Below are 15178 nucleotides of genomic sequence, written 5' to 3' on the forward strand. Positions count from 1 at the left end.
CTGCCTCAAACTCAACTCCGATAAAACGGAGGTGATGACATTCGGGAGCTTGCAGCCAGCATGGTCCTCTCAGTGGTGGCCACCTCAGTTGGGACCCCTCCCCCAACCGGTGGTCAAGGTCCGCAATCTGGGAGTCACTTTTGACAATAAGTTGACTTTCCTCCATCACGCCAACACTGTTGTATCATCTGCCTTCTACACCCTAAAAAAAAATAAAAAAACTACTTCCTTACCTACCACAGTCGGCGGGCAAAACACTTATTAGCACCTTAGTGTTTTCAAGAACCGACTATTGCAACTCCCTTCTCCTGAATGCTCAGGAAAAGGTTCTCAATAAAATCCAGTCAGTGCAAAACGCTGCGGCCAGAACCCTACTATCCATCCCTAAATTTACCTCAACCTCCCTTTATATTAAAGAACTACACTGGCTCCCTATTAGGAGCCGAATCAAATTTAAGGCTCTGTGCATAGCCTACAAAATCCTGAACAACGCAGGACCACAGTTTCTAAAAGAAGACCTCCGCCCAGTGGAACAACGCAGGACCCTACGATCTTCCTCAGCCTACTTGTTGAATGTCCCTCGGACAAGAAAGGCCAGCTGGGGAGATAGATGTTTCACTACCGCCACGGTCAAATTGTGGAACACTCTTCCACTCCACATCAAAACTGCCCCCACGCTTCTCAAATTCAGAAAGAGCCTCAAAACATGGCTGTTCTCCTCCTCCTAACTCCCCCGTCATATCATAAGTGAGTTCTGTAACAATAGCGCAGAGACACCCGTATGGGTATTTGCGCGCTTTAAAAATTGCAAAAAATAAATAAATTAGGCACTGTGTCAATGACATAGTATCGGAGGTCCTGTAGGTTGTCATTGTGGACCTCTCGAAAATGTCTGGCCATGGGGTAAGTGGGGTCATGGTTAGTGATGGCCCTCATGTGCTGTAAGACCCTCATGTTGGCCGGTAGCTTGGTGCTACCCACGTATCTTAATGGACACGTGCACTCAAGAACATAAATGGCGAATTCGGTCTTACAGTGGAGGTTTTTGGTAATTTTGACTTCTTTGTCACTAAAGGCTGTGCGGTACTGGTCTTAATGATACCGTATTGGCACGCTTTACAAGAGTGACATTTGGTAAAGCCATTGGATGCCCTAAGCCACTCTTTGGAAGGCTTGGACTCTGAGCAGTTGGAGACGAGGCTATTGTGTAAAGATGTGGCCCTTTTGTAGGTTATACTGGGTTTGGCAGGCATGTCCATGCCTATGATGGGGTCACTGCGTATGATGGACCAATTTTTGTTTATAATTTTGGTTATGGCGTTTTTCTGGGCACTGTAAGGTATAATGAGTCTGACCCATGTAGCACTTTGGGAGGAATTACCTTTGATGTTGTTGGAGTTTCCTGGTTTCTTGGGGATAAGGAGAACATTTCTATCTAGCTCCTTAGTTTTGTTGATAGCTGCTTCAATGGTAGCTATGGGGTAACCTCTGGTGAGGAATCTCTCTTTGCATTCCTGTTGGGCATTGGCTAAATCCATGGGGTTACTACAGATTCTTTTGATTTGCAGCATTTCCCCGTAGGGAATGCTGTGAATCAGGTGCTTTGGATGGAAGCTAGAGTAATGCAGGATAGAATTACCTGCAGTTTCCTTCCTATTTAGTTTTGTCTCCAAAGTGTTGTTGGCAATGTACAGTTCTGTGTCTAGGAAATAGATATTAGTTTTGCTAATGGTACATGTGAAAGTGAGGTTTATGGTGTTAGTGTTGAGAATGTTAACCCACTCTTGCGCCTCATTTGCTGTACCATCCCAGACTAGAATTAAATCCTCAATGTACCTATAGTACAACTTTACATGTTTTTCATACCAGTCTGCATGTGTGCCCTTGAGGACCAGCTTCTCCCACCAGCCCATAAATATACAGGTGTAGCTGGGGGAGAAGCTGGCCCCCATTGCCACACCCCTTGTCTGCTGATAGAATACCTGATTAAAAGTAAACATGTTGTTGTTCAAACAAAATGTTACCATATCCAACAGCATACGGTTATGTTCAGGAGATGTGGTTCTGTTCAGATGTAGGAAAAATTCCAGGGCTCAGTCCATCATGATGTTTTATGCAGGTGTATAAAGACGAAACGTCTAAAGTCAACAAATGATAATTGGGGTTCCAAACAAAGTCTTTCATTTTGCCCAGAAAATCGCTTGTGTCCCTTAAGTAAGATTCCAGCCCAGTGACACAGTCTTGTAAAAAGAAGTCTATATAGTTCGAAGTGTGTTCCAAGAGGCTTTGTCTGGTGGAAATGATGGGCCTTCCCGGTGGATTCAGGGCATGTTTGTGTATTTTAGGTACAAAGTAGATGTTAGGAATGGAGGGGTAGTCATTTCTCATACAAATATTCATCCTTGGTTATCAAGCCAGCGCTTTTCCACGCTATTAGTTTCATGTAGAAAATGTTGGCGGTTTCTTTTATCGCTGATGCACTGCTTATGCAATAACATGCGCGGTCATTTAGTTGGGACATCGCTTCCGCTATGTATTGGTCTTTTCCCCATAAAACTACGTTACCTCCTTTGTCTGAGTTCCTGGCGATGACGTGGTTATTATGTTTAAGTTTGGAGACCAAAGTGTGGTATTGTCTGTTTTGCGTAGACATTTTCTTTTTAGATGCACTTGTTTTGTAGTTGAGTTGTTTGATTGCCTCCACTACATGTTCGTTGAAAATGTCTATCCCATCACGGAGCATGACTGGATTAAACGTAGATTTCCTTTTGAAGGGGGTGAGGGCAATTGCATCAGTGATCTGGCTGGTAGGCTGACTCAAAGGATTGATAAGTAGGGATTGAGAGTTGTCAATGCAGCCTTCTGCATGTAAGTCAGTGAGTGCATTCAACAAAGATGATTGAGATCCCGTAGATTGTGATGCACCCTCTTGTTCCCAGCTCGGGTTGTGCCTGGTATTGTTTCCCCCGGATTTTTTCATTTGATTGAGCTCATGACATTTTCGTAACTTTAATTTGCAGATAAATTGGTAAATATCCATGTGAGTGGTAGTGTAGTCAAAGTTGGACTCGTTGCAAAAAGACAGTCCTAAAGATAGTATTTGGATTTCTGCTGCATTAAGGACCGTCTCAGTCAGATTGATGACAGTTTATTCATTTTCTTTTTTGTTGGTTGCTTTTTCTTTGCTGTTTAATGGTTCCTGATTGGTGATGGTTGTAGTTAGCGCCGGTTCCACCAGCCCCGTCCCCTCTTGTTGCTGTTTGGATCTGTTGGCGCGTTTGCAGGTTTTGCACCTTTGGCTGCGTTTGTAGTTTCGCCTTTGCCGGCTGAATTCTGCTGGTTCCTTGGTCTTAAACTGGCTATTCGTTCCTTGGATAAAAAAACAATTTCATCGCCTGGCGTAGGTACAGCTTAGGGGTCAGTTGGTGGTATCCTGGTGTCTTATCCTTCATTTTCACTTTCTGCTGCAGAACTAATGTCCGAGTAAGTTGGTTCATCTTGGTTTCCGGCGCTAGAGGTGCCTGCTTTGGGTTAGTTTCTGTTTAGGCCCGTGTTTTTGCCAGATTTCATGCCGTCATATTTTCGGGCGAAGGTAAAGATGCGCCCACACTCTTAATCTACGAGGTCGCGTTGGAACTTGAAAGCTTTGCGAGTCTTGATTTTCTCCTCTTCTTTGCGCAGGCGAGCTGTCATTTCGGTGTTTAGTTTGTTAATTTCTTCAGGGGTTCCCATTTGAGCAATTTCATGAGTCAGTGCCACTATTTTCTTTTGCAGTTTGATATGGTCTATTTCGGCGTATTTCACCAATACCTTCACTAGTTCTTTTGACGAGTCAAGGTTTCGCTGAGCCCACTCTTTCATTAGTTCTGGGTTTGGCTGCTCGTAGCTGGGAGCTAGGAGGATGCACAGCCCCCTAGAGACTCTGCCCACATCCAGGTAACTTTGTAAAGATCTATGTTCCCACCATTTGGCTTGCTCCCCTCGCATCAGTTTTTCCAGGGTCCTCATTTTGCTTTTTAAATCATTGTCAGGTTTGGTGCTGGATTGCCCCTGGGGTTCCGTTACGTCGCGGGCAGGGGCTTTGTTAATGAACAGTCCCAAAGCCGCCGCTTCCCGGTCCTTTAGCGTGTCGGCCGACATCTTTGTGTATAACGCTTTAAATTGTAGTTGAAGGTTTCACCTGGGCTGGAGAGTATAGGTCTCCCATATTATATATATCTATATATATCTATATATATATATCTATATATATATATATCTATATCTATCTATATATATATATATATATATATATATATATATATATATATATACACATACATTTATACATACATACTAGCAGCATGTCCCGACATTGTCCGGGTATGAATTGCTGCCGGCCAGTAGTATACTGTTTTGTAGGATTTCGTTTTGATAGCATTTCTTATCTGTGACAGGCCTGTCAAACACTCAGATTCACGGTGCACTGCTGATGCACTTAAGAGTTAACATTCAGTAGTGTTTGAACTTGAGTTTCCCTACTTTATTTTTACTTCCAACATTATATAGCGCGAACTCGACAACATGGCATGAGCACAATTTACATTACAGAAGAACACATTCATTTGTGGTAGGCACGGGGAGACAAAGCGATTTGCCTGGAATCACAGGATGTTGAGCTGATGCTGAGATTCAAACGTAGCTCCCCAGCTCTAAAGTTCACAAATCTAGAACTTGTGGCGGGAGGTGTGTTTAAAAGTGTATGTCGGTGCTGGCCATCAATGAGAGAGAATTACAAAATTCAAAAAGAGGGGGGAGGTAGAGGAGAAAGCAGCTAGGTTCGCCCTCCACAACTTAATGTACACAAAAAGAGATCTGAAGGATTCAGATCATGAAAACCTAGCTGACAACTAAGACATTTCCAAAATTGGATATGTCTTTAGGGAAAACAAATTGGGCAAGGGAAAGAATTTTTTTTTCTTTTAGTCCCCTCACTCACCGGAGTTTCCTCACGGTGACATGCATCATCATAGGGGCTTCCCAACCCGCTGCGGGTTGAGGCGTGCTGCGACTAACGATATTGCGTAGGAGCACTTTTTTGTGTGGACTATGTGTTGTGTCATGTGAAAAAAGGGAAAGTGAGTGGAGTGGTGAGGGTTAAAAATATCCTACTAGTGAGCTAAACCAACTTTATTCATGCGCCTAGCGGATATACTAAAAAGTGGGGTGGTTTACTAGGTGGGCTGGTTCTATTATGAAACACAGTACCCTAATAAAAAGGTCAACTAGTTTCGAGCTGTACCCCTCAGCTCTTCTTCAGGACTTCACAGGGTCCTGCCCTGTGAGTGCCACTCCAAAAAAGTGAAAGGTGTGCCTAAGTTAATATGAGGTTATACATACTATTTTCTCTGCAATTCAATGGCATATGTTTTAAAAGGCTGTCCGGCCGGTCTCAAGGGAAGCCGAGTAGGTTTTCCGCCTGAAAAGAGCCTCGTAACAAGTGTTTACGGGGACTCCATATCCTTCCCGCGATTGACCATGAGGCTCAGCCTAGCCTCTTAAAACATATGCCATTGAATTGTTGAGCGTGTTAAATGTATTCAACCGCAATTTTTTAACATAGATTATCAACTTGTACACTTTATGTGCAAAACTTGCATTTATGCTGCAATATAACGTTTGTAACACTTTGGAAACTAAAGTATTTTTTCGCTTTCCATAACATGTGATGGCACTTTTGCACTTTAAATGGGTGGTCAGCCCTCATGACGTTGTCATGTGATCAAGGCTATCTTTAGCCGAAACGCGTCATGGCGGACTGGTGCTGGGCTAAAAATTAAATAAAAGAAAACTTGCACCTTCCTGGGTCTCGCTGGTTCCTTTGTGTGGCCATATGCGCTGCGCTTGCCGGCTTTGGGAACTCAACATTATATATATATCTATACTACTATTATAAAGGAAGAACTTTGAGGCTTTGAGGCGGGTAAACTCGGGAACCACAGCGCCAATCCACACACCCGATACATCGTTGGAATCCTCAGGGTGTGCAGATGGACATAGGCTATATAAATTTAAAAAATAGGTTATATTTAAAAAATTTACATTTAAAAAAAAGTAGTCCCCTCGAAGTAGCGCCGGCCGCGACCTGCATGCTGACGTCGTCCAGGAGCGCGAGAAACGCGAGGAGGAGCGGCGGACATGGCGCGGGGGAGGAGCACTGATGAGCAGCACACAGGCGGTGAGCAGCAGCAGACCGGCGGAGAGGCGAGGAGCTCTGAACTGAGGAGCAGCGGCGGACATGGCACTGGGGAGGAGCACTGACGAGCGGCACACAGGCGGTGAGCAGCAGCGGAGCGGCGAGGAGCACTGAACTGAGGAGCGGCGGCTGAGGCAAGGCTCCGGGGGACAATGTCGGGGCAGGCGGGGGACGGGGAGTTACAACAAAAAGGCTCCGGGGAACAATGTCAGGGCAGGCGGGGGTCGGGACAGGCGTGGGACCCTCTGGCATAATTGTGCTCAAGCTCCAGACTCCCGCCGGCCACTCCATACTCTGTGAACTCCTACTCTTATCCCTGCAACCTCTGATCATCCTCGCCTCCCTGCAAACAGAGCGCCAGAACCCCACTTACCCAGAAAGCTCCCCAGTGCCTCAGGCGCTGCTGCTGGCCACCACTGCAACCCTGGGCCTCTGGCATAATTGTGTGAGGTAAGCCTCCGGAGGGCAATGTCAGGGCAGTTAGGGGTCGGGGCTGCCGGGAGACGGGGCCCCGGGCTGATGGCCAATGTCGGGGCAGGCGGGGAAGCCTGATTGCTCCCCGGACAAGGTCGGGACGGGCTGCTAGTATATATATATATATATATATATATATATATATATATATATATATATATATATATATATATATATATATATATATATATATATATATATATATATATATATATATATATATATATATATATATATCTATATTTATATCTATATATATCTATATATATATATATATATATATATATATATATATACACATATACACACATATACACATACGCGCTGCTCACCATCCGGTTTTCAAAGCCTCGCTGATGCTCGCATGTTGGAGTTTCATTAAAATGATCCCCATGTCAGACGCATTTCAAGGCGGTAATGCCCCTTTAATCAAGGACTTTCACAGGAGGACAAAAATATTCACCTCTTCATTTCAATTCGACCTTGAGGCATTTAATAGAATAAAGACTAGGCGGTACGGCATCCACAGAATTGGTCTTTGCCGTGGCAAGATCCTAAGAAAAGATCTTGGACCCTGCACTTGTTGAATTGCAATTACGTGGGGTCATTTAACTTTCTCTGCAGACAATATGACTATTTATCTTCCCGTAATACCTTTATGTTAACACTACTTGTTTCTATATGAATATTTTTAACAGACTAAGGATGGTGGACAGTGAAGAAGAAGAAAAATTATGTCAGATTTGTAACTAAATGCCCATTTTAAGCGATTTAAACATTTTTTAAGTCCAACGTATGATTAAGGCTTTGTGGTTTTGGAGACAATTAAAGATGTCCTAATAACCAGAGTGAAACTGCATAATTGAAAACTCGTTCGGCTGAATATGTTTACAATTTAATTACAAGGTAGGACTTTTATTAAACATAGGCTTTATTCAAAATGGTACACACAAAGAAAATCTGTTCCTTGTTATTAAGACCGTGAACTTGTTCGCATGGCTGTGATCCTCAAATATAGTTTTTTTCTTTAAATTGACCTTAGTGATTTTATAGTTAGAAGTACAAAGATGCAGTTTACTTTCTTCATGTTCAACCCAAGCATTCCATTCCAGCAAATCAACATTTTACAAAAACAGGTGCAGGAATTGTGGTTTATTCTTACTTTTTTAATTGATTGTGCAACATCTCATTTTCTTCCACCAGTCGATTGTTGGCCTCTTCAGCACCTTCCAGAGCCAATTTTAGCTTCCCATGTTGCACTTCCAATTTTTGATTATTCAACTGAAGGTCTGCCACACACGTGATCAAATCAGAGGTCTCCCTGAAAGAAGAACAAATGCGTTTGAAACATTTGTTCTTAAAATCAGCAGTTCTATTCAGAAAGACATGGCAATCCAAGCACTTACAAATCTCCTCTGGACACATCTCCACCAAAGGCCTCCAAGCTCCCAGATGTGGTATTCATCCCACCAGACCGCCTCTTGGCTGAAAGAAAATTGTTGGCATTTTACTTTGTTGTGGGAACATTACTAGTTGCCTCAAATGTAAAACAAAATTACAAGTCTGACCTGCTAACATGCTCCCTCGCATCTTAAAAACACAGTCTTCCATCGGGGCAGTCTCCTCTTTGGTTGTGGTGTCACCCCTGCAGAAGGACAAGATGTATTAGCTGGGCCATACATCATGAAGTACCATGCATTGAGAGATTGAATATTACGTCATGTGAGTCAATGACATTTACAGCGATTTTACAACGGTACATTTAAGGGAATAGTTAATATATGCATTAGACCACAGTGCTTAAAAAAAGGTTGGTGGCTTGTCAACTGATTGGAGGACAGCCGCTCAACACTACGATGAGCGAGATGGAAAATGGAGCTGTAGATTTTGTTGTGTATATTTTACCCAGCTTCTGGTCTTGCAGAGTGTTGTCAATGTATAAAAATCAATGAGGGGAAACTGAATAGTCCTAAACAAAGAGCTCAGGAAAAGTCTCTCAATACATTAATGCCAACATTTTACATCCATTATATAAAATGTGACCTCCTCGAGCAATAAGTCATTGCTGTGGACTTTACTTTCAACCTTCAACTTATTATTCAAAAATAAGTTAACGTTTTACCTAAAAGCTGTGGTAATAACCACATAACACACTTGTCATGTTCGGACCATTGCTTACAGAGTTCGTAAAAGCTATAGGATAAACAGTTATGGTGGGATTGGGAACACACTGCTGCAATTTCTCCTTCATTGGGGTATCCAAAAAGAACATTGTGTATCTCAAATCTTAAATAGCTAAAATCACTTCTTTTCATAATGATAATATGGCAAGGGACCGATCATGTGCTTGGAAACCCAACCTTTCAACTTCTATTTCTTTCAGCTGTCTCGAATTGTGGAATTTATAAGTGTTTGGGTAATGCAAAGTCTTGATAGGAGGTGAAAATGCCATCTTGTAGTTGCCTGAACCGGTTTATGATAACAGCGGGAGTGTTCGTGATTTGGGTTATTTGAAGGATATTCGTGTGGAGTACAGGAACTGAGCCTATCTGGGAGCTGTTCTCCGTCACAGTGCATAGAAATGACGTATGCCATCAGTGATCCCCGCTACTTACCTGCTGGACATGGTCAACAAATTATCTACAGCATCTGCACAAGGTCCCCAGAATTACATAGTCTCCCAGAATGACAATGTGCCCCTTGGATCGCACAATACTAATCAGTCCATAACTATGGTCGCTCAATCATTTGTGCTTGGACCCAATATAGAATGCTCAAACACTAGGAGCTCCAACCCAATAATAATTGAGATCTACTCAGAAAGGGTATGCATTCATGCACCCAGTAGCGGACACCTCTCACAGCTATAGAGAAGCTGATACAGAAGCGTATGCCATGGGAAGTGGAGTAAAAAGTGAATTTCTTCAACACTGGTTCCTTCAAACATCAACCAAGTTGTCCTGTTCAATGATATTGAAGATTGCTTTTTGAAGTGGCGGATAGGCCTCCAACCTGTTCAACCTACAAAGATCAGTACTCGGGTAGAATGAACGTCCCTAACCCATATTACAGTCAGATGGTTAAGTGCACTGTATTTTGAAGGCAGATCAGAATACAATTTCCAATATTTGGTCTACATACAATTATGAATGAATAATCTTTATTTCCAAACAAATTAAAATCTTTGTATAACCTAGTTAATACACACAGCATAAAAACTTTTCTAATACTTGTACTGTCATAAAATCACATTTAGTCAAAGTGCATATAATAAAGTGATTACCATAAAAATTGTTGTATAAATACATATTGTCCATTAAAATATACATAATTAGTCCAAGGGAGCTAGATAAACTATTGCGTACACTATTGTAGTTAGGCCCTCTTGGACCCACTTGGGTTCTCCTTTTAGTTTTACATTTTACCGGACTTCTTTTTAGACATTTTATCCAAACAATAATATTCTAAGAAGACTTTGAACATGCTGCATGTTTTTAGAAAGCCTTTCCTGCTGTATTGTCTGTACATTCCATTCAAAGCACCTCCACCCCTCTTCCTCCCCAACCTCCCCTCAATCAATTCACCCCCCACATCACCAACACTAGTTCATCCTCTTCCTCCCCGCCGCAAAGTCCCCTAAATGGTCGCCCCCAACCTGTCTCCACTGTCACATACCACCAGGCTAAAAACCATGCCTTCTGGAGCGAATTCGCCCTGGTTTCCGAATCTGCGGTCACCAATATCATCTCTAAGCTCAAACCCTCCTCTCACACTAAAGATCCTCTTCCCGCACACCTGGTCCAAGAACTTAAACATGTCATTGCACCAGTCTGGACCAACATCATCAATTCCTCTCTCTCCACGGGCTGTGTTCCCGCCTCCCTTCAGCTAGGCCAAATCTCACCCATCGTCAAAAACACCTCCGCTGACTTCAACAACCGTAACAACCTACGTTCCATCTCTAACCTACCTTTCCTCTCAAAAGCCCTGGAAAAATGTGTCCTGGCCCAATTAGATAACCATATCACCTCATTCAATCTCCTATAAATATTCCAATCTGGTTTCAGAAAAGGATGCAGTACTGAAACGGCCATGCTCAATATTACAGATGACATCCATCGCTCCTTAGACAAAGGTGAATCCTCTCTACTAATCCTCCTTGACCTCTCGGCTGCCTTAGATACTGTCCATCATCCCACCCTTCTTAACACCCTTGAAGTTCGCTTGGGTCTCGAGGGCTCCGTACTCAAATGGTTCTCCTCATTCCTTCAAAATAGATCCCAACAAATTAAGCTCAGCCACTGCCTCTCCAAGCCCCAACCTGTCTCACTTGGTGTTCCGCAAGGCTCCATCCTTTCCCCTACCATATTTAACCTATTCATAGAACCTCTCACCCTCATCCTTAAACAAGCTAAAATATGCTACCACCTCTATGCGGATGACGCCCAGTTATACTACAGGATTAAATCTCACAATGACATCCTTCACCTCAACGATTAAAATCCAAGCCTGGTTCCATCTTAATCATCTCAAACTAAACCCCCAAAAAAATGAAATCATCCTTTTCACTCCTAAAAACAAATCCCTCCCCATTCACCTCTGGATCAAGGGTTACAGCTCTCAACTGCCGCCTCTCCCCTTCGAATACCGTCAAATCCTAGGCATCAGCATTGACCATAACATGAATCTCAGACCACACATCAAAAATGCCACCAAGGGTGCCCTCTTCACCCTCCACCACCTCAAAAAACTCAAACCTTTCATACCAGCAGACTACTTTAAAAACGTTGTCCAATCGCTTGTCCTTTCCCGTATTGACTATGGTAACGCCACACTCGCTGGCACCCCCAAAGCCCACCTAGCACTGGTCAAATCTGTCCTCAACCTTGCCACCAGACTTCCCTCTGATTGTAAAAAATCGACCACATCTCTCCGGTCCTAAAAAAACCTTAATTGGCTCCCAATAGAAGGTAGATCCACCTACAAGATTGCATGCATCATGCACAAAGCCCTTCACCTAAGCACCCCTTCCTACCTGGCTGAGAAACTGCAAAAAGCTGGATGTCCTAATCCCTCCCAGACTCAAGCACAAAAAAAACCAATCTCGTGCTTTTTCTGGGAACGCCCCCATGATCTGGAACTCTGTCCCCAAAGATCTTCGATGCAACCCCTCCTATCCTCTCTTCAAAAAAAAGACTGAAAATACTACTTCACAACAAATATTGGGGAACCTAACCGCACTCATGTCTGACCCTCTACACCCTTTGCTCCCTGATTCTCGCCTCCTCCTCTACCCCTTCCCCGCCTCTCATTCTGCCACTCCCCTTTTCTTCTATCCCTTCTCCCTCTGAACTTCGACACCACCATCCCCTATTGATCTCCTTCGCCCCTAAACACCCAGCACATTCTATCAACCTATTTTATGTAACTCATGTTTTAATGCACATTGTTTTACTTTATTATAATTGTTTACCTATCTTGTAAAGTGCTCTGATACCCCCGGGTCCAGTAGCGCTAAATAAAACCTTGGAAATAAATAAAATAAACAGAACAAGAAATCCTAGTGTTGTGTTGTGTTACTCGTTTGAAGGCAGCTTCTAACATCTAGACACATTGCATCAGAGCTGCACCATTAATACTGTTAAGGTATTTTTGGGCCATTTGGGGTAGTTTGTGCTTAGGCCCCTGTAACATTTTGTCCACATAAGGTAACCATCCCAAATTTCTTTCCTTTTCTTCCAACATCTTGAAGATTCTAAAGGTAACCAGGCTTTGTGGATTCCCCTGAAGGAGACCCAGAAATGAGCCAAAATACGGTTACATATATATATTTTTTTTTATGGAAAAAAAGTGCTGCAGAAGAAAACTTCTTTTTTTCCCTGAAAATGGTTTGAACAAAGAGTTTATGGAGCTGAAATCACCATCATCTCAGTTTTTAGGGACAGGTAGGCTTTTGTCAGGAAACCATAAATTTTCTACAAAGTTTTGGCATTTTACTGGGGCATAGCCTATCTTTTGTGCTTTCAACCACCTTACCGTTAGTGGTTGAAATGGGTATAACAGCAATAATGGATCCCGGGAAAGCTATACATTTCTGGAATGTAGGCAAAATTAGCAATTCAGCAAGTGGTCATTTGTGTAGATCCTTCAAGGTTTTCTGATTGAAACTAACAGTTGAAAATAATGAATATTGAAATTGATTTGAAAAAAACAGCCATTTGTTCCAACATTTTCACCTGTAACTTCTTATAAGTATGACCGATTTTTGACAGCAATCTAGAATTACATCTGTTGGACCCTTCTGGTTGCGGGGATATATAGGACTTTTATGTTGCACCACAAACCCAAGGAACCCTGAGCCAATAACTGAGCTGTATCTTGCAATGGTTTTACATTGTGACCGGGTAAATAGCAGTACCAAGGAAACCTATATATTTCCGTAATGGGAACAAAATATAGAGTTTACAAGCAGTAGTTATTTGCACATCTCCAAAATTGTGGGTACCCATACAAGCACATGAATTAGAGGTCACTTTTCTGAAAACTAGATACCCGGGAGAGTCCAGGCTGACACAAATATCCTATTACCAAGCATACCCGTAGGTCTCCCGATAGAACTCGTACCTCACTTGTGTGGGTGGGCCAAGTACCCACGGCAGGGAAGGGCCCAAAGCATATACTGGGGAGACAACAAAATTATCACTAAATGAGTTGGTTTTGCAAGGGGGGGGGTGTACCACCATTTTTAGTCGCAGGCTTAGTGGCCATCTGGGGAAACCTACCAATCCCACACATTTCTGAAAAGGAGAGATTCTCCTGCAAATCTAATTTAGCACACAAAATAATATTCATTTTCCTCACATTTCTGGCTGGAATCACTGCACTGGCCCAAATGTCCTATCTCAAGGTTTTCGTCAGTCTCCAGAGTATAATGATACCTCACTTGTGTGGGTGGGCCAAGGACCTGTGACGGGGAAGAGGCAAAAACACAGGGATTGAGGGTATAGAACAGCAAACTCCAAGCGCTATTTAAATAAAAATAAAAAGTATTTAGGGTATTCTGCATTGAGCACCCATATAAGAGGTATCATTTTTATCTGGAGACCGAGGGTAACGCTGGGTTGTAGGGCATTTTTGCTGGGGCGGTGATCCCACACAGAACTGTAAGGAATTTGTAATTTTTTTTAACTACATTTAACTACATATGAGGTTAGCAGGGGATTCGGAGTAGGAAATCTTTGGGGAATGCACGCAAGTCACACCTACGTGAATACCCATGGGTATCTAGTTTCCAGACATATCTGGGATTGGTAGGTTTCCCTAGATGGCTGCCGAACCTGGGATCAAAAACGCATGTGACCCCCTTACAAAATCAGGTTGTTTTGTGATAGACAATTTTGATGTCTCCACAAAACGTTTTAGGCCCTTGCCAGTCACAGGTACTTGGCCCACCCACACAAGTGAAGTACCATTTTTATTGGGAGCCCTGGGAGGAACGTGTGGTTGTAGGAAATTTGGGTAAGCCCTGTGATCCCACCACTTTCCCTCCCAGGAATATGGGAAAATTTGTTTTTTTCTGCTAAATTTGAAGTTTGCAGGGGATTCTGGGTAGGAAAACTTTGGGGAATACACGCAAGTCACATCTCCCTGGACTACCTGGGGTGTCTAGATTTCAGAAATTTCTGGGATTAGTAGGTCTCTCTAGACAGCAAAGCAAGAGATAAAAAATGCAGGCGACTCCATCACAAAACAAGTTCTTTTCGTAAACGATAATTTTGAAGTCTCCATAGTACATTTTGGGCAGTTTCCGGTCATGGGCACTAGGCCTACCCACACAAGTGAGGTACACTTTTTATCAGGAGACTTGGGGGAACGCTGGGTTGGTGAAAGTCTGTTGTTCCCTTTAGATTCCAGAACTTTTCATCACAGGAGTGTGAGAAAAATGTGTTTTTTTACCTAAAGTTTGCCAGGGAATCTGGTTAACAGAGCCCTGTGAGAGCCACACAAGTCACCACATCCTGGATTCCCTTGGGTGTCTAGTCTTCAAAAATGTATATGTTTGCTAGGCTTCCTTAGGTGCTGGCAAAGCTAGGGTCCAAAATCCACAGCTAGCCACATGACAAAAAACGGTAAGGTTTCACTGGAAAAATGTGATGCATCACCGTTGTGTTTTGGGCCATATCCTACGCACACAAGTGAGGTACCATTTTTATAAGAAAACTTTGGGGAATGCTGGGGGGGTAGAAGTATATGGATCAGTGCAGAGTCCAGAACTTTCCATCACAGATTTGTGAGGTAAATGTGTTTATTTTACAAAGTTTGAGGTTTGAAAGGGATCCTGGGTAATAGAACCTGGTGAGAGGCACAGAAGTCACTCCATCTGGGATTTCCCTTGGTGTCTACTTTTCTAAAATGTAGAGGGTTGCTAGTTTCCCTAAGTGCTGGATGCGCTAGGGCCCAAAACCTTCA

At 42.9% G+C, this 15178-nt stretch overlaps 1 protein-coding gene across 2 annotated transcripts in view; it reads right to left on the reverse strand.

Moving 5' to 3' along the window:
• Nucleotides 1-15178, reverse strand: part of IRAG2 (inositol 1,4,5-triphosphate receptor associated 2) — a 1414859-nt gene that overhangs the window by 1056756 nt on the left and 342925 nt on the right. For both annotated transcript variants that reach the window (XM_086920312.1, XM_086920307.1), the window contains exons 4-6: nt 8278-8354; nt 8116-8194; nt 7872-8030 (exon numbers count right to left, since the gene is read on the reverse strand). In XM_086920312.1, coding sequence (XP_086776438.1) covers nt 7872-8030; nt 8116-8194; nt 8278-8354 — 315 coding nt within the window. The remainder of the gene's footprint in view (nt 1-7871; nt 8031-8115; nt 8195-8277; nt 8355-15178) is intronic.

This window comes from Lissotriton vulgaris, chromosome 1_1 (genome assembly GCF_964263255.1).
Source record: "Lissotriton vulgaris chromosome 1_1, aLisVul1.2, whole genome shotgun sequence".
NCBI classification, from domain to species: Eukaryota; Metazoa; Chordata; class Amphibia; order Caudata; family Salamandridae; genus Lissotriton; species Lissotriton vulgaris.